The sequence below is a fragment of the Pristis pectinata genome, chromosome 23 (genome assembly GCF_009764475.1).
Source record: "Pristis pectinata isolate sPriPec2 chromosome 23, sPriPec2.1.pri, whole genome shotgun sequence".
NCBI classification, from domain to species: Eukaryota; Metazoa; Chordata; class Chondrichthyes; order Rhinopristiformes; family Pristidae; genus Pristis; species Pristis pectinata.
Genome location: NC_067427.1, coordinates 34,248,464 through 34,271,563, shown reverse-complemented (window position 1 = coordinate 34,271,563; position 23,100 = coordinate 34,248,464). Strand labels below are relative to the sequence as shown.

The window sequence follows — 23,100 nt, the reverse complement described above, 5'->3', positions numbered from 1 at the left end:
CCCTCCCCCTCCCCTCTCCTCTCCTCTCCCCATCCCCTCTCCCCCTCCCCTCTCCCCCCCTCCCCCTCCCCTCTCCCCCTCCCCTCTCCTCCCCCCCCTCCCCTCTCCCCCCCTCCCCTCTCCCCCCTCCTTCCCCTCTCCCCCCTCCACTCTCCCCCCTCCCTCCCCTCTCCCCCCCTCCCTCCCCTCTCCCCCTCCCCTCTCCCCCCTCCCCTCTCCCCCTCCCCCTCCCCTCTCCCCTCCCCTCCCCTCTCCCCTCCCCTCCCCTCTCCCCCTCCCCCTCCCCTCCCCTCTCCCCTCTCCCCATCCCCTCTCCCCCTCCCCTCTCCCCATCCCCTCTCCCCCTCCCCCTCCCCTCTCCCCTCTCCCCCTCCCCTCCCCTCTCCTCCCCCCCTCCCCTCTCCTCCCCCCCCTCCCCTCTCCCCCCCTCCCTCCCCTCTCCCCCCCTCCCCTCTCCCCTCCCCCCTCCCCCCCTCCCCCTCCCCTCTCCCCCTCCCCTCTCCCCCTCCCCCTCCCCTCTCCCCTCCCCCCCCTCCCCCATCCCCTCTCCCCCTCCCCCTCCCCTCTCCCCCTCCCCTCTCCCCCTCCCCTCTCCTCTCCCCCTCCCCTCTCCTCCCCCCCTCCCCTCTCCCCCCCCCTCCCCTCTCCCCCCCCTCCCCTCTCCCCCCTCTCCCCCTCCCCCTCCCCCCCCTCCCCCTCCCCTCTCCCCCTCCCCTCTCCCCCTCCCCCCTCCCCCTCCCCTCTCCCCCCCCTCCCCTCTCCCCCCCCTCCCCTCTCCCCCCCTCCCTCCCCTCTCCCCCCTCTCCCCCTCCCCCCTCCCACCCTCCCCCTCCCCTCTCCCCCTCCCCCCTCCCCCTCCCCTCTCCCCTCCCCTCTCCCCTCCCCTCTCCCCATCCCCCTTCTCTCTCCCCCCCTTCTCTCTCCCCATCCCCTCCCCCTCCCCATCCCCATCCCCTCTCCTCTCCCCTCTCCCCATCCCCTCCCCTCCCCTCCTCTCCCCATCCCCTCCCCCTCCCCTCTCCCCTCCCCTCTCCCCCTCTCCTCTCCCCATCCCCTCTCCCCTCTCCCCCTCCCCCCTCCCCTCTCCCCTCCCCTCCCCTCTCCCTCCCCTCTCCCCATCCCCCTTCTCTCTCCCCCTCCCCCTTCTCTCTCCCCATCCCCATCCCCTCTCCTCTCCCCTCTCCCCATCCCCTCCCCTCCCCTCTCCCCTCCCCTCCCCCTCCCCTCTCCCCATCCCCTCCCCCTCCCCTCTCCTCCCCTCTCCCCTCCCCATCCCCTCTCCCCCTCCCCCTCCCCTCTCCCCCCTCCCCTCTCCCCCTGCCCTCTCCTCCCCCCCCTCCCCTCTCCCCCCCTCCCTCCCCTCTCCCCCTCCCTCCCCTCTCCCCCCTCCCCCTCCCTCCCCTCTCCCCCCCTCCCTCCCCTCTCCCTCTCCCCACTCCCCCTCCCCTCTCCCCTCCCCTCTCCCCCTCCCCTCCCCTCCCCTCTCCCCCTCCCCTCTCCCCTCCCCTCTCCCCCTCCCCTCTCCCCCTCCCCCTCCCCTCTCCCCCTCCCCCCTCCCCCTCCCCCTCCCCTCCCCCCTCCCCTCTCCCCTCTCCCCCCCTCCCCCCTCCCCCCCTCCCCCTCCCCTCTCCCCTCCCCTCTCCCCTCCCCTCTCCCCATCCCCCTTCTCTCTCCCCCCCCTTCTCTCTCCCCATCCCCTCCCCCTCCCCATCCCCATCCCCTCTCCTCTCCCCTCTCCCCATCCCCTCCCCCTCCCTCCCCTCCTCTCCCCATCCCCTCCCCCTCCCCTCTCCCCTCCCCTCTCCCCATCCCCTCTCCCCTCTCCCCCTCCCCCCTCCCCTCTCCCCTCCCCTCCCCTCTCCCCTCCCCTCTCCCCATCCCCCTTCTCTCTCCCCTCCCCCTTCTCTCTCCCCATCCCCATCCCCTCTCCTCTCCCTCTCCCCATCCCCTCCCCCTCCCCTCTCCCCTCCCCTCCCCCTCCCCTCTCCCCATCCCCTCCCCCTCCCCTCTCCTCCCCTCTCCCCTCCCCATCCCCTCTCCCCCTCCCCCTCCCCTCTCCCCCCTCCCCTCTCCCCCTGCCCTCTCCTCCCCCCCTCCCCTCTCCCCCTCCCCCTCCCTCCCCTCTCCCCCCCTCCCTCCCCTCTCCCCCTCCCCTCTCCCCCACCCCTCTCCCCCTCCCCCTCCCCTCTCCTCCTCCCCCTCCCCCTCCCCTCCCCTCTCCCCCTCCCCTCTCCCCTCCCCTCTCCCCCCTCCCCCCTCCCCTCTCCCCTCCCCTCCCCTCTCCTCCCCTCCCCTCTCCCCCTCCCCTCCCCCTCCCCTCCCCTCTCCTCCCATCTCCCCCCTCCCCTCCCCTCCTCCCCTCCCCCCTCCCCTCCCCTCTCCCCTCCCCTCTCCCCCCCTCCCCTCCCCTCTCCCCTCCCTCCCCTCCCCTCTCCCCTCCCCGCTCCCCTCCCCTCTCCCCCCCCTCCCCTCCCTCTCCCCTCCCCTCTCCCCTCCCCTCTCCCCCCTCCTCCCCCTCCACCCCCTCACCCCCTCCCCTCTCCCCCTCCCCTCTCCCCCCTCCCCCCTCCCCCCCTCCCCCTCCCCCCTCCCCCCCTCCCCCTCCCTCTCCCCCCTCCCCCCTCCCCTCTCCCCCCTCCCCCCTCCCCTCTCCCCCCTCCCCCCTCCCCTCCCCCCCCTCCCCTCTCCCCCTCCCCCCTCCCCTCTCCCCCCTCCCCCTCCCCTCCCCCTCCCCTCCCCTCTCCCCCCTCCCCCCTCCCCTCTCCCCCCTCCCCCTCCCCTCCCCTCTCCCCCCTCCCCTCCCCTCTCCCCCCTCCCCCCTCCCCCCTCCCCCTCCCCTCTCCCCCCTCCCCCTCCCCCTCCCATCTCCCCCCCTCCCCTCTCCCCCCTCCCCTCCGTTTGCTGCCCCATCTACTACCCCTACCCTGCTCTATCCCTCCCCCTCATCGCCTCTCCCCTCCTTCTGCCTCCCCTCCCCTACTCTGATTGCCCATCCCCTTCCTGCCCGCCTACATGCCTCCATTGCCCCTCCCACCCCCCCCCCACCTGCCCCATCCCCCAGGCCCCATCCCTGATACCCCCCATTCCCCGATTTCCCCGCCCCCGCCCCCCATTCCCCCGATCCCGGGACGGCTCCTCCCTCCGCCTCCGGCACGGTGACGTGCCCTGTCCCGGTGCCGGACCCGCCCTGCCCCACGTCACCGGCCCGGGCGGCTCCGAGTTAAAGCAGCGCCCAGTGCGGGCTGAGGCCAGGGTTCGGTGCCGGTCCCGTCCCGTCCCGCTGTGTGCCCAGATGTCGGTGGCGGCGAGTTCCCAGCTGGACAAGGCGGTGCGGGAGCACTACCTGCGGCTGTCCCAGGGCGGCTGGGTGCAGGTCACCTACGTGTGGGTGGATGGAACGGGCGAGGGGCTCCGCTGCAAGACCAGGACGCTGGAGTCCGAGCCCAAGGCTCTGACAGGTGCGGTATAACCCCGGGGGGCCACAGCCGCGCCGCTCTCCCGATCCAACCAAACCAGTTTGTTTTGTCTTCCCCCCAACCAGACATCCCGGAGTGGAACTTCGACGGCTCCAGCACCTTCCAGTCGGAGGGTTCCAACAGCGACATGTTCCTGATCCCCGTCCGCATCTTCCGAGATCCCTTCACCCTGGACCCCAACAAACTTGTCCTCTGCGAAGTCCTCAAGTACAACCGGAAGCCGGCAGGTACGTCGGCCCCTCGGCCTTCTTTCTGTGCTACCCCGCTTCCCCCGTGCAAACCCCGGCATCTCAGTGTTGGGACATCACGTGTGTTGCAGAGACTAACCTGAGGCACTCATGCAAGGAGGCGATGGAGCAGGCGAGGGACGCTCACCCCTGGTTCGGTCTGGAGCAGGAATACACCCTGTTGGGCATCGATGGACATCCCTACGGGTGGCCGCAGAACGGATTCCCCGCACCGCAAGGTGAGCGCTGGGAAGATGATTGTCTTGCCTGCCTGAGCGAGGTGTCCGGTCGTATCCACAGAGAATGCCGGAATAACTCACCGACCTGCCCGGCACCTTGAAAGTTTTGCACGTGTAATCTCTGAGCGAGTCTCAGTTTAAGCCATGTGTGGTTGTGGGACAGGAGGTGTTGATGGGGGGACGGGAGAGTGCGGAGCCACAAACCGCTGCAGGGTCCCGGCCCGAAACGTCCACTGGCCCTCTGTCTCCACAGACGCTGCCCGACCCGCTGGCTTCCTCCGGCACTCTGTGTTTTGTGAGTGAATATTGAACTTTGAGCGAGTCTCACGTTAAACAGTGTGCGGTTTTGGAGCTGGATTACTTTTGTGCAATGACAATCTCCTAGGCTCCAGTGTAGATGAAGGCGGGCTGGTAGACGTGGCAGGCGTTTGACAAGGTCCGGGAATATAGGCTGGTCCTGAAGGCCATGGGATCCAAGGCTAATTGCATCCAAAATTGGCTTGGTGACAGGAGGCCGAGGGTAGAGGTGAAAGGTTGCCATCCTACTGGGTAACCTGTGACCCGCCGGGATCGGTGCCGGGACCTTTGCTGTTTGTGATTATATTGGATGTGAATGTTGGAGGTGTGATTAGTCAGTTTGTAGATGACAGGATGGCGTTGGTGGTGTGCATTGCCAGCAAGGTTGTCAGAGGTGTGAGGTGAGGTAAATGGGGGTAGGACACCCACAGTCAGTGCTAGGGAACCAAGGACTGTTGATGAATGTCTAGGTCCCTCTGTCCAAGTCCATAGTTCCCTAGAAGTGACCACATGGCTCCATCCGGTGGTGAGGAAGGTGTTTGGCACGCTTGCCTTCATGGGTTGTGGCGCAGAAGATCTGAGTTAGGACGTCATGGTGCAACGTTTCAAAACACTAGTGAGTCTGCACTTGGAGCACTGCGTGCAGTTCTGGTCACCACACTACAGGAAGGATGTGGTTGTGCTGGAGAGGGTGCAGAGGGGATTCACTAGGATGTTGCCTGGATTGGAGGACTTCAGTTATGGGGAGAGATTGGACAGGCTGGGCTTGTTTTCCCTGGAGTGAAGGAGGCTGAGGGGTTATTTGATAGAAGTGTATAAGATTATGAGAGGCATAGATCAGGTAGATAGTCGGAACTCTTTGCCCATGGTAGGGGTATCAAAAATAGGAGGGCGTAGTTTATGGTGAGAGAAAGGAGATTGAGTGGAAAGTTTGTTTCACAGAGTGGTTGGTATCTGGAGCTCTCGGCCAGAGGAGGTGGTGGAGTCGGATACAGTAACGATGTTTAAGAAAGATTTAGACAAACCCTTGGATAGACAAGGCACAGAAGGGTACGGACCTAATGCATACCAACGGGATTAGTGCAGACAGACGAAAAGGTCGGCATGGACGTGGTGGGCTGAAGGGCCTGTTTCTGCACTGTACAACTGTGTGACTCTCAGCACTTGGAGACCAGTCAGTCCGTGGCTGGTCTGTAGTGTAACAGGTCATTTGATCGCACACGGTAGCTGGGAGGCCTGGTGTTGGGTTGGTAACTGTGTGACTGCAGCTTCCATGTCACTGCACAGGAAGAGAGCCTGGGACCGTTGGCTGCTCTGAGCCATGTCGAAGGGCTGCTGTTCTGTCTCGGACCTGAACCGGTAACCCTGCCTCTCCTCCCACACGTTCGCCTGATCTGCATTTCTATTTTTATTTCAGGTTTCCAGCATCTGCAGGTGTTCTTTGTCATTCAGCTGCTGTGCTTTGGCCCGGAGAGCTCTCCGGCCTTCCTGCGTAGCCTGATTGTGTGTCGTGAACAATGTCAGTTATGGGTGTAAGTCAGGCACCAACAGAAGTTCTCCCTCTCTCATAATTCTACTGTTTAGTTAAACATAGAACAGAGAACATTACAGCACAGTACAGACCCTTCAGTCCACAGCGTTGTGCTGACATTTTATCCTGCTCTAAGAGCTGTCTAACCCTTCCCTCCCACATAGCCCCCTATTTTTCTATCATTCATGTGTCTGTCCAAGAGTCTCCTAAATGTCCCTAATATATCTGTCCCCACAACCTCTGCCGGCAGTGCGTTCCACACACCCACCACTCTCTGTGTCAAAAAAAACTTACCCCTGACATCCCCCTTATATCTTCCTCCAGTCAGCTTAAAATTATGTTCCCTCGTGTTAGCCATTGTTGCACTGGGAAAAAGTCTCTGACTGTTCACTCGATCTATGCCTCTTATCATCTTGTACACCTCTGTCAAGTCACCTCTCATCCTACTTCTCTCCAAAGAGAAAAGCCCTAGCTCACTTAACCTATCCTCATAAGACATGCTCTCCAATCCAGGCAACATCCTGGTAAATCTCCCCTGCACCCTCTCTAAAGCTTCCACATCCTTCCTATAACGAGGCGACCAGAACTGAACATAATACTCCAAGTGTGGTCTAACCAGAGTTCTATAGAGCTGCAACATCACCTCGCGGCTCTTGAACTCAATATCCCGACTAATGAAGGCCAACACTCTATACGCCTTCTTAACAACCCTATCGACCTGTGCAGCAACCTTGAGGGATATATGGATGTGGACCCCAAGATCCCTCTGTTCCTCCACACTGCCATTAATTCTGCCTTGAAATTCGATCTCCCAAAGTGTATCACTTTACACTTTTCCGGGTTGAAATCCATCTGCTACTTCTCAGCCCAGCTCTGCATTCTATCAATGTCCTGTTGTAACCTACAGCAACCTTCTACACTATCCACTACACCACCGACCTTTATCATCAGCAAACTTACTAACCCACCCTTCCACATCCTCATCCAAGTCATTTATAAAAATCACAAAGAGCAGGGGTCCCAGAACAGATCCTTGCAGAACACCACTGGTCACCGACCTCCAGGCAGAATACACTCCATCTACCACCATCTTCTGTCTTTTATGAGCGAGCTAATTCTGAGTCCACGCAGCCAAGTTTCCCTGGATCCCATGCCTCCTGACTTTCTGAATGAACCTTCCATAAGGAACCTTAACAAATGCCTTACTAAAATCCACATACACCACATCCACTGCTCTACCTTGGTCAATGTGCTTTGTCACATCCTCAAAGAATTTAATCAGGCTCGTGAGGCATGACTTGCCCCTCACAAAGCCATGCTGACTGTCCCTAATGAGCCTAGGCTTCTCCAAATGCCCATAAATCCTGTCTCTAAGAATCTTTTCCAGTAATTTGCCCACCACTGAAGTAAGACTCACTGGTCTGTAATTCCCAGGGTTATCCCTACTTCCTTTCTTAAACAAAGGAACAACACTTGCCACCCTCCAATCATCTGGCGCTAGTCCTGTGGCCAGTGAGGACACAAAGTTCATCGCCAAAGGTGCAGCAATCTCTTCCCTCGCTTCCCGTAAAAACCTTCGATATATCCCGTCCGGCCCCGGTGACTTATCTATCCTAATGCTTTGCAATAGTTCCAGCACATCCTCTTTCCTCACGTCGACATGCCCTGGCGTATCAGCCTGTCGTACACCATCCTCACAAACATCAAGGTCTCTCTCTGGTGAATACTGAAGCATTCTGAATACATTAAGGACCTCTCCTACTACTTCCGACTCCAGGCACATTTCCTCTTTTATCCCTGATCGGTCCTACCCCCCATTCTAGTCATCCTCCTGTTCTTCACATACGTGTAGAATGCCTTGGGGTTTTCCTTGATCCTACTTGCCAAGGACTTCTCATGCCCCCTTCCAGCTCTCCTAACTCCATTCTTAAGCTCCCTCCTGGCTACCTTGTAACTTCCAGAGCCTTGTCTGATTCATGCTTTCTGAGCCTCAGGTAAACTACTTTCTTCATCTTGACAAGATATTCTACATCTCTTGTCAACCACAGTTCCTTCACTCTACCATCCATACCCTGCCTCAATGGGACAAACCTATCCAGAGCCTCATGCAAGTACTCCCGAAACAACCTCCACTCTTCTGCTGTGCACTTCCCAGATCGTCTGTTCCAAGGCTATGGTAAAGGTCAAGGAGTAATGGTCTCTATCTCCAAAATGTTCTCCCACCGAGAGATCTGAAAGCTGATCAGGCTCATTGCCCACTACCAGGTCCAGTATGGCCTCTCCTCTGGTCGGCCTGTCCACATACTGTGTCAGGAATCCTTCCTGTACACACCGAACAAACTCCGTCCCATCTATCCCCTTTACACTAAGGAGGTGACAATCAGTATCAGGGAAGTTGAAATCACCCATGACAACAACCCTGTTATTTTTGTACTTCTCCAAAATCTGCCTCCCGATCTGCTCCTCAGTGTCTCTGCTGCTATTGGGGGTCTGTAGAATATTCCCAATAGAGTGATGGCTCCCTTCCTGTTTCTGACTTCCACCCACACTGACTCAGTGGATGATCCCGCCAGGACATCCTCCCTTTCTGCAGCTGTGACACTGTCCCTGATCAGCAAAGCCACTCCCCCACCTCTTTTACCTCCGTCCCTGTCCCTTTTGAAACATCTAAACCCTGGAATATCCAGCAGCCATTCCTGCCCTTGCGACAGCGAAGTCTCTGTAATGGCCACCACGTCATAGTTCCACCTACTTACCCACGCTCTAAGTTCATCAGCCTTGTTCCTGATACTTCTCGCATTAAAGTAGAAACACTTCAGCAACTGGCTGCAATTTTGCCCTTTCAACTGCCTGTCCTTCCTCAGTCTTTCTACATTCTGCATCTACTTGTACACTAAATGCGCCAACCTCTGACCTATCACTCTGGTTCCCATCCCCCTGCCAAACTATTAACCAAACCCATGCAGTTATTTCCTGAAAAGCCCATAGTTTAATCTCTCAGTTGTTGCCCAGTGCTCATGGAAAGACTAGATCAGGTCATTTAATGAGTTGTTTAAAAGCTACTTTTTGAATTGCAACTTGCTGCAGAAAGTGTACCACCCCCTAAATTATTGGTAGGTTGGATTTTTTCCAACATCTACATGAAACTGTGTAAAAGTAATTGAATGGGAAGCAGGTGATGCAGGAGGTGACAGTCATCTGGTGTTGTGTCAGTTCAGCTCCTGGTCTCGTTTCGGCACTGGGCAACAACAGAGAGTAAACTATGGGCTTTTCAGGAAATAACTGCGTGGGTTTGGTTAATAATTTGGCCTCATTCCTTCTCCATTGCTGCTGCTCCTTGCATGGTGCTGCTGACTCCATGTTACGGCACTGGGCGGGTCCATCTCTGCCTCAGAAAATCCTGCCCACACCTTTGTCACTTCCAGACTTCACTCTTCCAACAACCCTTTCCCAAATTCTTCCTCTGTGCTACATGAACTTGAAGCCATTCAAAACTGTTTCCCATTCTCCAACTCTCAACCCCACCTCCCCTTCCCATTACCCTGCATTAGATCCCAACGAAGTAATGCCTTGGAAGGAGAACTTTAAGTTTCATGGATTTGCTCTTTCCTATCCCCATAACCAACACCAATTAGCCAAGGTGCTGATCTTTGAGTTCCTTCCTTCCAACCTTTATTCTCTTTCTCTATTCATCTTTAAAGCAGGTTGGTGGATCTGAGTCCACGGCCAGATCAGCCACGATCTTATTGAATGGCAGAGCAGGCTTGACAGGCCAGATGCCCAGAACCAAGAGAGAATTCCTGCCCACACCTGTCCACATTTTCTTTAGAACCTCCCTGCTTGCAGTATAGCTATGGTTTGTATTGCAGCAGGCAATAAGAAACTTGTAATAAGATATCTTTATTAGTCACATGTACATCAAAACACACAGTGAAATGCATCTTTTGCGTAGAGTGTTCTGGGGGCAGCCCGCAAGTGTCACCACGCTTCCAGCGCCAACATAGCATGCCCACAGCTTCCTAACCCGTACGTCTTTGGAATGTGGGAGAAAACCGGAGCACCCGGAGGAAACCCACGCAGACACGGGGAGAATGTACAAACTCCTTACAGACAGCTGCCGGAATTGAACCAGGTCACTGGCACTGTAATACTATCATGCCTGCCCCTTCCTTAAACTGCTAGTTTACTCAATTGCGCTATTTAATTATTTTCTTTTAAAGTGGGTGAGTGAGGTACCAACTGCCTGGGAACTTCATCTTTTGGTTTTTAAAGCCACCTATTAATGTAAATGTGAAGGTAGGAGGGCAGGAACGTGTATTAACTATTTCTAAAATAACATAATTAGTGTTGTCCTAATTCCCACACTAATCATCTACTGTACATTGTACAAATCATTTTGTCGATATTAGGACCATACTATTGTGGTGTTGGAGCAGATAAAGTTTATGGTCGAGATATAGTGGAAGCTCACTATAAAGCGTGTATCTATGCTGGAGTGAAGATCTCAGGCACCAATGCAGAAGTCATGCCATCACAGGTAACAAGATGGTCACAGGTTATACAAAACACTTTCTTTCCTCTCTGGGAGTCTGAGTAACCCATGAATTTTTTTATCCTGTCACATACCAGCAACAAAGGAACACACCGAGTCATGTGTCAGTTTTAGAAACTGTTTTATTAATAACTACTTATGATAATAAGAAAAATAAAAGTAAAAATGTTAGAAGTAAAAATGTTAGATATCAAACATTAACCCCAAAACTAAACCTGAAGTGTGTGTGGGGCAAATTCCCAAACTCCAAGTCCAGGAATAGTTCTCAAAGTTCAGTTCAGCAGCCGTAAGGTGAAACGTGAGCAAAGGCTTCTGCAAAACCACCGTTGACTGAAGACAAGATGTAGAGAGAGGATAGAGAGAAATTATGAAATCTAAATGTTCCACGACGGAACCCACATGACACCTCAGTCACTGATGATCTTCACTGCTTTGTTCTGAAGTATCTGCCACCCCAAAAGGCATCAGAGATGTGGCCGTCCACACAAATACCTGTTTCCTTCTACAGGTTAACAACAAAGTGGATTCCACTGGAGTATTCCAAAATCCATACATTGGATTTGATTGTATGGATTTCCATACATTGTATGGAAATCCATACATTGGAGTGACAGACAGAGTTATTGTTCTTCATCCATCGATACAGAGACCAGCAGGCTGGGTATCTCTCTCTGACTGACTGCTCCAAAACGTTAGCATGTCCTTATCTCCTGTTGTTGTCGTAATCACGCCACACACACACACACACACACACACACACACACACACACACACACACGCACACACTACTGTGCTTTGTCTTAAAGGGACATTCACCAAGTAGTAACCTAATCCGTAACACTCCTTTCTTCCAGTGGGAATTTCAGGTGGGGCCTTGTGAAGGGATTGAAATGGGAGATCACCTGTGGATAGCCAGATTCATCCTTCATCGCATTTGCGAAGACTTTGGCGTTGTGGCAACATTTGATCCGAAGCCAGTAACGGGAAACTGGAATGGAGCTGGGTGCCATGCTAACTTCAGCACCAAGGACATGCGGAGTCCAGGGGGGCTCAAGTGAGATGGTTTTAATTCTTTAACTTTGGTGTCTGTTGCTGTGTGGGTTTTCCCTCACTTTGCCCAGGTGAAGGAGTGGGATTGTTCTGCCAGCTGCCATAGACCTGATGGGCTGAAAGTCTTTTAGAAATGTGGACATTGGGGAAAGTCATGATGAACCTTCAAAGCAATAGAGCGACACAATGCTCCTCCAATTCTGGGCACCACACCAGGAAACTCGCAAAAGAGTTTAGAGAGGGTGCAGAAGAGATTTACTAAAATGTATCGAGGGGTGAGGAATTTTAGTTATCTGGGTAGACTGGAGAAGCTGGGCTGTGGAACTGAGGAGCTGGTGAGGGAACCTCATGGAGGTATTTAAAATTATGAGAGAGGGAGAACTTCTGTTGGTGCAGGGGTCAACAACCAGCAACAAAAATGAAGGAACCAGAAGTGACATGAGGAGGAAAGAAACCTTGTGCAATGAGAGATTCTCACTGCCAGGAGTAGCAGAGGAAGATTCAGTAGGAGCATTCAAAAGGAAAAAAGTATTTTGGGGTGGGGGGGAAAAATACAACTTGAAGGGCTCCGAGGAGAGTGGGACTCATCAGATTGCTGTAAAGATGTTGTAACCAGTCTCTGGTTCTGTTTAAAATGGTGATTAAAATGCATGATTGCAGGTCCTAAACTGATCCAACTTTATTGTTTAAACTTCAAATTAAGTCTTAATTGGTTGGTCTTCTCTTCAGTCAAGATCCCCCAGAACAAACCCTAAATGTAAGATGCTAATTAGGAAAAATATAAAAAGTACAGCTTTTTCCCCCAATTATGAGACCCTCTGTTTCTAAAATGGCCTACATTCTATATCAAATACGAACTGCATTCTCTTAATATTTTTATGCATTACACCCAAGATTGTCAAATAGTCATTCTTGGGACAATTACAAGGGGTTTGGTGTAAAGGTGGACTTTAAGTGATGAGACAGGTGCATGGATGGTGAGATACGGGGAGGACACTCAAGTTTAAGGCCTGAATGAGTAATGTGGATGAGTTTTGGCTAAAGTCTGATGGTGGATCTGCTGGGAATGTCTGTCGTGATGGGCCATTGGTGAAGGGGTGTGATCCAGCCTGAGGAACAGGAGGCTTCATTTTGGGCACAGACCAGCCCATGATCCCATTACACTTGTTGGGGGAAGGTGGAGAACTTCACAGAAATTACTGTAGTGGAACCTGGAAGCAGCCTGTGCTCTCCTGGACAATCCTGGAATTTTGGTCAGTCGGATCAAGCTAATCGTATTTGGCATTATCCAATTAAAATGGGCAAAGGATGGCTCCTGGCCTGAAATAGTGTGAAACACATTAAATAGTTGTGTCATCATATTGCATTTTTTCTGAGGCACCTGTTATGTCGGAAACAATGACATTAGGAAAGTAACGATACCCCAAATGGAAGTGGCTGAGTGCTTTGGAAAGGCATCTCCCAATCCTCCTGCACTTTCTCTGGAAAAGTGTTCCCCTGAAGTAACTCGTGATTCTGTTTTGTAAGCCACAACTCAAAGCAACTTTGTTTCCTGCCCTTTTGAGCTTTGTTTTGTTACCTGCCATCTCTTTAAAGAGCTTCTATTATTTTTCTATTCTTAAACTTTAAATTTTATTTTACCATGTGTCTGTAACCAGTGAAAGATCTTGGATTTTCCAGTCACTGTGACCAAGATCATTATTCTGTTTTTCACAGTCACTTGTACCCTTCGTCAAACCTCGCTCTGTGCCTGAACCTCCGTTTCCGACCATCACCTCTCACACACTGAGCTTGTCTTGCCTGTGAACAAGAGAATCTCTTAAACCTGCCTATTCTCTGATTCAGCATAAATGTATTTCTTTTGCAAATAGACAGCCCCATCTTCAGGGGAAGAGAGATCCACTCACTTCCGAGGCATGATCTATACATGCTCTCAGAATTGTAATAAAAATAGTATTTCTATCCAAGCTGGAAGGTAACATACAACAACTTTACCAATGTAGCTATCACTGTTAAATCAGCCGAGATGATCAGGTGATTCTGCTTGGCTTGTGCTTGTCTGAGGAACCCCTGCCTCTGGTTATTCTGCGGCTTTCACGCCCAAAGCATTCCTTTGATTTATCCATGCCCTTGCTTGCCTTGGAGATCATACCAGAAGTAGGGTCCTTCTCTCTGACCACATTCCTCCAGAGGCCCTTGCTCCCTTTCCTCCTCTTGTCTTGGCTCTCCCAAAGCTTTCTTGTCTTGAGACAGCAGGAAAACAGTACTGACCTTTGGTACATCAATTAACCCTTTGCCGTAGGGCTGCTTGTCTGCTCCTGTAAGCATCCTGCTTTCTTGACCACTGTCCCCCTAAGTTGGAAATGGTTCCATTTCCTTGGACCTGTCGCACCCGTTCAACCCTTCCATCCTTGTGGTGGCCTCACCTCCAACCTCTTTGTCAAAGCCCCGCTTTTTCCTCCCAGATCTGTCCATTACCTCTCTGGTAGTACTGGAGTCCCTCTGTCAGTGTTCCATTCCAGCCATTGCTAAATCCACAAATGTGGTTCTGATTTTTGATGCATTATCTCTCCTCTGTCCTTGCTCTGCCCAGCTCTCTGCAAAGCCATGACTTGGTTCTACTGTGACTTTAGCCAGATTAACTCCTTGGCCACTGAGTCAGACAATCTCCTGCTGCAGCTTCTCTTCCCGTCCTGACAATATTTTATTTTCCAAATTCTGCAAACTCTAGCCTTGGCAACCAGTACCTTTGTCTAGATTTGAATATTTTTTTTAAAAATCATATAATAGGTATAACTGCTTTTATCAGTGTTTAGAGAAGGAAAAGCCTGTTGAGCATCTTGGGGAAATTAGTTGATACAATTAAAATGTGCAAAATAACAGTTTAAAAATAAGTGCTAAAGATTAAGGTAAGATCTCTTTATTAGTCACATGTACATCGAAACACACAGTGAAATGCACCTTTTGCGTAGAGTGTTCTGGGGGCAGCCTGCAAGTGTCGCCACGCTTCCGGCGCTAACATAGCACGCCCACAACTTCCTAACTCGTACGTCTTTGGAATGTGGGAGGAAACCGGAGCACCCGGAGGAAACCCACACAGATACGGAGAACGTATAACTAATCCTTGAGGTTAAAATGAAGTAGTTGAAAAGATTCTGGTTCTGCTAACTATAACCTTCCAAAAGTTCTCTTGATTTGGAGACTGTTCTTTGTAGAAAGAAAAACAATGCATTTCCTTCAGCTGCCAGAAGTGAAGCAAATACCAGGGAATTGCAGATCATTGGCATAACATTCTTTGCTGGAAACTATCACAGCTTAAAGTTAGAGATGGAAGAAAAGACCCATTTTGATCTTGAGCCTGCACCAACTGAGTTCCTGGCCAATCCCACACCTCTTCCACTTTTACACCCAATCTTCATACACACCCTGCTGAGGTAGAGATTTCCAAAAAAAATAGTAATGCCTGTGGTTCCACACTTTTCAGGCACAGGAAACTGCTTCTCAGTACCTAGCTATCGATCCTTTTCTTAACCTGTAGGTTTCAAAGATATTGCCTCTTATTTTACTAAACTTTGGGGGACTTGTAGACTTATTCAGTCTCCCCATCATTCCAGGAATGTGTTGTATCTACACTGAACAGCCTCCAAGCCAAGTTCCATAAAACTCCAATAATCCAGCACCCTCGGGACTTTCGTATAGCTGGACTACTGGATGTTGTTCACCCTTTTAATTTTTTTTTACATGTTACATGGGAGTATAATATTTTTGTTAAGCATAGTTGTATTAAGTTGTAAGCATTATAATCACGTCCTGCTCCAGAGGGAAAGAATCAATCTTTGTGTAAAAAGTATGAGAAGATTGAATTTCTTGGCCTGTTAATTTAAGTTGCTGCTTCAGACTTTGAGAGCAGGGACACTGGGCAGGTCTCTGATCGGCAGAGTGTCTGTAGTGTGCCCCACAGAACTGTGCTGGGCTTCAACTAGTCAGAATCGTAACTAATGACTTGGATAATAAGATGATGGGGAAAGATTTAAATGGGGCCTGAGGGGCAAGTTTTCCACACAGAGGGCGATGAGTATATCGAATGAGCTGCCAGAGGAAGTGGTAGAGGTGGGTACAATTTACAATGTTTTAAAGACATTTGGACAAGGACTGAATAGGAAACGTTTGGGGGATATGGGCTGATGCAGGCAAATGGGATTAGCATAGATGGGCATCGTGGATAGCATGGGCATGTTGGGCCAAAGGGCCTATTTCCATGGTGTATGAATCTACAATAGGATGGAGAGCTGTGTATCTGAATTTGCTGAGGTTGTGTTGTAAATGGAAGTATAAAATTAAAACATTTTAAATTGTCAAAACTGTGACAAATGGATTTTGACATAACCAAGTGTGGGATCACCCACTTTGCACCTAAAAAGGAAAGATTGGAAAACTTGCTGTTTAATGGACAACTGGGGTACAAAGGCACTTTATGGAATCTGCATGGAATCCTTTAGTCATTCGTGAGATGTGGTGTTGCGGGCAAGACCAAAACTAACTGCCCATAATTATCCCTGAGAGATTGTAGAGGAGCACTTTCTAGAACCAGTGAAGGAACTCCCACAACGATGTAGGTAGTGTACCAGAATTCTGAGCAAAAAATAGGGGATCATAGTAATATCTACGTCAGGATGGCGTGTAACTTGAATGTGAACTGGAAGATGGTAGTGTTCACAAACATTCTCTGCCCTTGTCCTTCTGTTGAAAATGGTCACCCACTGGGGAGATGCTTTTGAAGGAGCCCCAGTGAGGGCATGAATGATTTGGTTGGATTGGATGGGACGGGCAACCTATAGAGCGATCTGTTCTGTCCTGGATAGTGTTGAGCTTCTAGGAGTTGTCAGTGGAAAGTATTCCATCACACCCCCGACTTGTGCCTGTGTTTAGTGGAAATTGCTGAAGGATTTCCAGCCCCTAAGCTGTTGAAATATCTTTTGATGGGTATAGAACTGACTTGGATCCCTTGTGCTCAATGAGTGACAGAAAGGATGAGTATTGGAGGGGAGAACTAAGAGGGCTAAAGAAACATGTTGGAACAGGCACCGACTGAAGGTTCAGCTGCAGCTGACCTGGAGCAGGTGTACAGGACAAAGGTTAAGGGGCAGAGTTTATCAGAGCACAAAGCTGGATGTAACGTGACACCAAGTTTGCAAGCAGAATGGATCAGTTCCACTGGTGCCAAGAAAAGGGATAGAATAAGTGATGAGGAAATGCATCAAGGAGCAGTTGATCACAGTCCACCCTTTGAAGGGCTGTGTTTACCATCAATTGGTTTTTCAAATTGGGAATGTTAAAGGGTTGGCTCGACTGGACATCATCTTCTCATAACCACGTAAAGGTCAAAGCACATCTCTAAGGCAAACACTTCACTTTGAAGTAGATCCAAGATTGAAAGACTAAACCAACTTGCCTTTAAACATGTTTGCTTTAGGCACATTGAAGAAGCAATTGAAAAGCTAAGTAAGAGGCACCCACACCACATCCGCATGTACGACCCGAGCGGAGGAAAGGACAACTCCAGGAGACTGACCGGTCAGCATGAAACGTCAAGCATCCATGACTTCTCGGCTGGAATAGCAAACCGTGGGGCCAGCATCCGAATCCCACGTCAGGTTGGACAAGATCAATGTGGATACTTTGAGGACAGAAGACCATCTGCAAATTGTGACCCTTATGCTGTTACTGAAGCCCTAGTCAGGACTTGTATCTTAAATGAAGTTGGAAATTAAACTGAAATAAACTAAAATTTTGCACTAAGTAATGGGTTTTAGACTTCTACAAGTCCTTGATACCAAGGGGCTGAGCAATACTTTTAATCTATCACTAAAGGTTGTCTTCTTTTTAAAAAAGATACAAAGAAAGTGTCACTATTCAAGGATGTAAATCATTATGTAATACTGGTTCTCAAGCTCAATTGTACGTGTGGACATGCATATTTAATATTCTAATCTTTCTATTTATCAATTCAGTATCAAACATTTAAGGTCAAAGAAGAATTAATTTGTGGGGTCCTTGGTACAACTTTGACAAGAGTTTGGAGAGACTTGCGTCATATTTCTTGGAGTACGACTTACTTTTCCGCATGGGGTACTTTGTGTGAATCTGCTAATATGCTCAGTTATTTCTGGTCTGAGTACAAAGGGTCCTGGCTTCAGTCAGCAGCTGCAAAATAGTTTATTCTAATTCTTTTATTTTAATGGAATAAAACACTTTGGACAGATGCTGATGTGTAAACTGTGCTTTCTTTATTTAAAAAATGAAGGACTTTGCAACTTGAGCAAACAAAACAGCTGGAGGAACTCAGCGGGTCAGGCGGCAGCAGGAAATTGAAATGGACAGTTGATGTTTCGGGTCAAGACCCTTCATCTGGGCTGAGAGTAGAAGGGAGATGGTCAGTGTGGAGGGGAGGGCAAGGGGTGGAGCAAGAGCTGGCAGGCGATGGGTGATGGGGAGAGCAGAGACCGCGACAGAGGCTGGGAGGTGATGTGGAGGTGACAAAGGGCTGAAGATGGAATCTGATGGGAAAGGAACATGGAACAAATAAGGGAGGTGGGGAGGGCAGCTGGGAACAGCGGGCAGAGGGGATCCAGTGTGGGGGTGATGGGCAGGTGGGATGGGTGAAGGAGGGAAATGAAACCCTGTGATAGGGGTTGGCGGGGAAGAAGGTTGTGGGTGTAGGAGGAACTGGAGGAGAAAAGGGACAAAGTGGGAGCAAGTTACCTGAAATTGGAGACTTCAGTGATCGTACAGACCACCCAGGTGGAATATTCCTCCACTTTGTGTTTAGCTTCACCCTGGCAGTGGAGGAGGCCAGGGACAGACATGTCTGTGTGGGAATGGGGAGGGCAAGCCGGAGGTTTCAGATGGTGCCACTGAATGGAGCGCAAATACTCGGCATCTGTGGTCTCTATTTTGAGACTCATTTGGATTTCATTATATTTTTTTATGTACTTTGAAACTGATTTGTTTTTTAAATAACTATCTTTGTTAACCATAGTTGAGCTACCAGAAGACTGGAGGATGGCTGATGTCCCCTTGCTCAAACAGGACAGTAGGGATAAAGCCTGAAAACTACAGGCCGGTGAGCCTCGTGTCAGTGGTAGGGAAGTTAGTGGAGATTCTGAAGGGCAGGATTGGGATGGTGGGGACTGATGAGGGGGTCGGCACAGTTTTGTGCAGGGAGGTCATGTCGGTCAAATCTGGTTGGATTTTTTGAGGAGGTACCTAAGAAAATTGAAGGCAAAGTGAGGCTTTTTTCAGTAAGGCTTTTGACAAGGCCACAAACAATCTGCTGGAGGAAGTCAGTGGGTCGAGCAGCATGCAGGGGGGAGGAGGAATTGTGGGCATCACAGATGCTTCCTGACCCGCTGAGTTCCTCCATCAGATTGTTTGTTGCTCCAGATCCCAGCATCTGCAGTCTCTTGTGTCTCCCACATGGTCGGCCGGTCCAGAGGGTTAAGGCACAACAGATGTGAGGTGTGTTAGCAAACTGGATCCAACACTGTCTGGGTGATAGGGGGTAGGGGTGGAGGGGTGTTTTCTTGACTGGAGGTCTGTAACTGCAGGGACTGGTGCTGGGACCTTTGTTGTGTGAGTACAATGTGTGCAAGTAAATGACTTGGATGAGAATGTAAGTGGTCTGTTGGAATTACAGAGTGAAGAAGGTTGTCTAAGGATACAGCAGGGCATCGATCGCTGGGCAGAGTGGTGGCAGGTGACAGAATTTAATCCAGACAAGTGTGAGGTAATACCCTTTGGAAAATTGAATTCTAGTAGGTCTTTTAAAGTAAATGGCAGGGCCCTTAGGAGCATTGATGTACCGTGAGACCTTGTGATGCAAGCCCATATCTCCCTGAAAGTAGATCGGGCAGTGGAAAAGTCATTTTGTACGCTTGCTTTCATAGGCCAAAGTGTTGAGTATAAGAGTTGGGCTGTCGTGTTGCAACTGTACAAAACAATGGGGAGACTGCACTTGGAGTATTGTGTACAGTTCTGGTTGCCACTGGGAGAGTGCAGCAGACATTCCCCTGGATGTTGCCTGGAACTGGAGGGCTGTAGTTACAAGAAAGTGTGGAGAGGATGGGTTTGTTCTCACTGCAACATAGGAAGCTGAGGACTGACATGAACTTCTGAAGAGCACTGATGGGATAAAGTCAGTCTCTTTCCTGGGGAAGGAGAGTCCAGAACGAGAGGGCACATGTTTAAGATGAGAGGGGAACATTTAGGAGTGCTGAGGATTCTGCTGTACTGCTCTCTACCCAAATAACAGCTCCAACAGCTGACCGTCATGCTTGTGTCGGATGGACTCGATGCCACGATTGTCAATCTCACTGGTCCTTGGTAAATGTACAATTACCTGCATTACTGCCTTAGAAACTCAGCGAGGACTAAATTGAAACAGGGATTTTTTTGGCATGTGTACCATATCCACAGTGTAGTTCAAATCCTTAAAGTGTGATTGTTGCCAGAGTCATCCAACTTGGATTTTGCAATTTGCAGCAAATGGTTGTCACAAACCGTTCCTTCCACTTAAACTCAAACAGCAGAGAAGCAGGCCCTTCGGTGCCCCTTGTCCACACCAACCCCTTTGTCCATCTACACTATCCCATTTGCCCGCATTAGGACTGTCTCCTTCGATGCCTCGCCTATTGAAGTGTTTCTCTAAATGTGGTGACTGTATCTGGTTGCACCACCTCCTCTGGCAATGAGTTCCACATATCGACCGCTCTCTGCTTAGAACAAAACTTTCCCCTCAGGTCGTCTGTGATTGGCCCATGTACCTCTAAACCTTTCCTATCCATGTACCTGTCGAAATGTCTTTTAAACATTGTAATTGTACCCGCCTCTACCACAGTTGAAAGAGACACGGTAGTGAAAGAGACACGGTAGTGAAAGAGACACGGTAGTGTAGCGGTTAGCAAAATGCTTTACAGCGCCAGCGACCCGGGTTCAATTCCGGCCGCTGTCTGTAAGGAGTTTGTACGTTCTCCCCGTGTCTGCGTGGGTTGCCTCCGGGTGCTCCGGTTTCCTCCCACATTCCAAAGACGTACGGGTTAGGAAGTTGTGGGCATGCTGTGTTGGCGCCGGAAGTGTGGCGACACTTGCGGGCTGCCCCCAGAACACAACGCAAAAAGATGAATTTCACTGTGTGTTTTGATGTACATGTGACTAATAAAGATATCTTCATCTGGATGCTCATTCCATATACCCACCACCCTCTGTGTGAAACCATTGTTCCTCAGGTTCCTTTTAACCTCATCCACCTCATCATGAAATGCTTCGAGAGGCTGATCATGGCACGCTTCCCAGACAACCTCCATGCACTGCATTCACCAATCACCGAAACAGGTCTACGGCGGCCGCCATCTCCCTGGCCCTACACTCATTTCTGGAGCATCTGGACAGTAAAGACACTCACGTTAAACTATTGTTTATTGACTACAGCTCTGCCTTCAATACTATAATTCCAAGCAAGCTTGTCACCAATCTCCAGGACCTGGGACTCAACACCTGCCTCTGTAACTGGATCCTTGACTTCCTGACCAACAGACCGCAATCAGTGAGGATAGGCAGCAATACCTCTGGCACAATTATTCTCAACACTGGTGCCCCACAAGGCTGCGCCCTCAGCCCTCTACTCTACTCCCTATACACTCATGACTGTGTGGCCAGATTCTGCTCTAACTCCATCTACAAGTTTGCAGACGATACCACCTTTGTAGGCCGTATCTCAAATAATGATGAGTTGGAGCACAGGAAGGAGATAGAGAGCTTAGTGACATGGTGTCATGACATCAACCTTTCCCTCAGTGTCAGCAAAACAGAAGCTTAACTTCAGGAAAGGGGGCAGTGCACATGCACCTGTCCACATCAACAGTGCTGAGGTCGAGAGGGTTGAGAGCTTCAAGTTCCTAGGAGTGAACGTCATCAACAGCCTGTCCTGGTCCAACCACGTAGATGCCACGGCCAAGAAAGCTCACCAGCGCCTCTACTTCCTCAGGAGGCTAAAGAAATTTGGCATGTTCCCTTTGACATTCACCAACTTTTATCGATGCACCACAGAAATCATGACTTGGTACGGCAACTGCTCTGCCCAGGATCGCAAGAAACTGCAGAGAGTTGTGGACATCACAGAAAGCAGCCTCCCCTCCATGGATTCTCGCTGCCTTGGTGAAGCAGCCAGCATAATCAAAGACCCCACCCACCCTGGGCATTCTCTCTTCTCCCCTCTCCCATCAGGCAGAAGATACAAAATTCTGAAAGCGCATACCACCAGGCTCAAGAACAGCTTCTATCCCACTGTTATCAGACTACTGAACAGTTCCCTAGTACGATAAGGTGGACTCTTGACCTCATAATCTACCTTACTGTCTACCTGCACTGCACTTTCTCTGTTGCTGTGACACTTTACTCTGCATTCTGTGTCGTTTTACCCTGTACTACCTCTATGCACTGTGTAATGAATTGATCTGTAGGAATGATATGCAACGCAAACTTTTCACTGTACCTCAGTACACGTGACAATAATAAACCAATTCCAATTCCCATCTCCTGTACTCAGTGCCCTAACTGCTGAAGGCATCCTTGCCAAACACCTTCTTCGCCATCCTATCTACCTGCAACTTTCAGGGAACTATGTACCCATTCCCCCCAGGTCTCTGTTCTACACTCCCCAGGGTGCCACCATACACGGTGCAAGTGCTGCCCTGGTTTAACACCCCTTGCACTTGTCTGAGCTAAGTTCCATCTGGCCCTTCCTCGGCCCACTACCCCGGTTCACCTAGATCCTGTTGTCATCTCAGACAACCTGCACTGTTCACTACACCACCAATTTCAGTATCATCCACAAGCTTACTAAATGATGTTCACAATGTTGTCATCCAATTTGTTAATCTAGGTGACAAACTGCAGTGGACCCAGCACCGATCCCTGCACACACCGCTGGTCACAGGCCTCCAATCTGAAAGACAGCCCTCCATCGCCACACTCTGTCTCCTTCCACCAAGCACGTTTTGTATCCGATTGGCTATCACGCTCTGGATCCTGTGTGATGTAACCTTCCAGACCAGCCTACCGTGCAGGACCTCGTCCGCTGTGGTCATTCCCCTCACTAACAGGTACACCTCTTTGTATACTGTTGGGGGTGGGGGAGTAATGATCTGCCAGAGGCTAGCAGCAGCAGTCAGGTCTCCGGTATTGTGACCGGCTCTGAGGGTCAGACAGGGCGACAGTGATAGGAGACTCAGTGGTGAGGGGGGCAGACAGGAGGTTCTGTGGCTGCAGAAGAGACGCCAGGATGGTGTGTTTCCTCCTGAGTGCCAGGGTCAAGGACGTTCTCATTCTCAGGGGGAGGCTGAACAGCCAGAGGTCATTGTACGTGTCGGTACAAACGACAGAGGTGGAGCGAGGGATGAGGTCTCGCAGAATGAGTACAGGGAGTTAAGTACAACACACAAAATGCTGGAGGAACTCGGCAGGTCAGGCAGCATCTACGGAGAGAAATGGGCAGTCGACGCTTCAGGTAGAGTTCCTTCATCAGGACTGGAAAGAAAGGGAGATGGCCGGTATCGAAGGTGGAGGGGAGGGGTGGAGCAAGAGCTGGCGGGTGATTGGTGGATCCGGGGGGGGGGGGGGGGGAGAGCGGGAGTGATGTCAGAAGCTGGGAGGTGAGATGTGGAGGTGACAA

The 23,100-nt window shown here is 51.2% G+C and overlaps 1 protein-coding gene across 1 annotated transcript; it reads left to right on the top strand.

Annotated features, from left to right (window-relative positions):
• The first annotated feature begins 3,138 nt into the window (after positions 1-3,138).
• LOC127582152 (glutamine synthetase-like) lies at positions 3,139-17,635 on the top strand. The gene is made up of 6 exons (XM_052037202.1): positions 3,139-3,458; positions 3,542-3,703; positions 3,796-3,942; positions 10,180-10,307; positions 11,177-11,376; positions 16,846-17,635. The coding sequence occupies exons 1-6, from the start codon at positions 3,293-3,295 to the stop codon at positions 17,141-17,143; spliced, it is 1,101 nt and encodes a 366-aa protein (XP_051893162.1). The 5' UTR covers positions 3,139-3,292; the 3' UTR covers positions 17,144-17,635.
• Positions 17,636-23,100: the final 5,465 nt, after the last annotated feature.

Excerpts from the sequence above, each read along its gene's own strand:
- LOC127582152 (XM_052037202.1), top strand. The coding sequence starts at position 3,293 with ATGTCGGTGGCGGCGAGTTCCCAGCTGGACAAGGCGGTGCGGGAGCAC. Across the intron at positions 10,308-11,176 it reads CAGAAGTCATGCCATCACAG|TGGGAATTTCAGGTGGGGCC; the intron begins GTAACAAGATGG and ends CCTTTCTTCCAG. Across the intron at positions 11,377-16,845 it reads CGGAGTCCAGGGGGGCTCAA|GCACATTGAAGAAGCAATTG; the intron begins GTGAGATGGTTT and ends TGTTTGCTTTAG.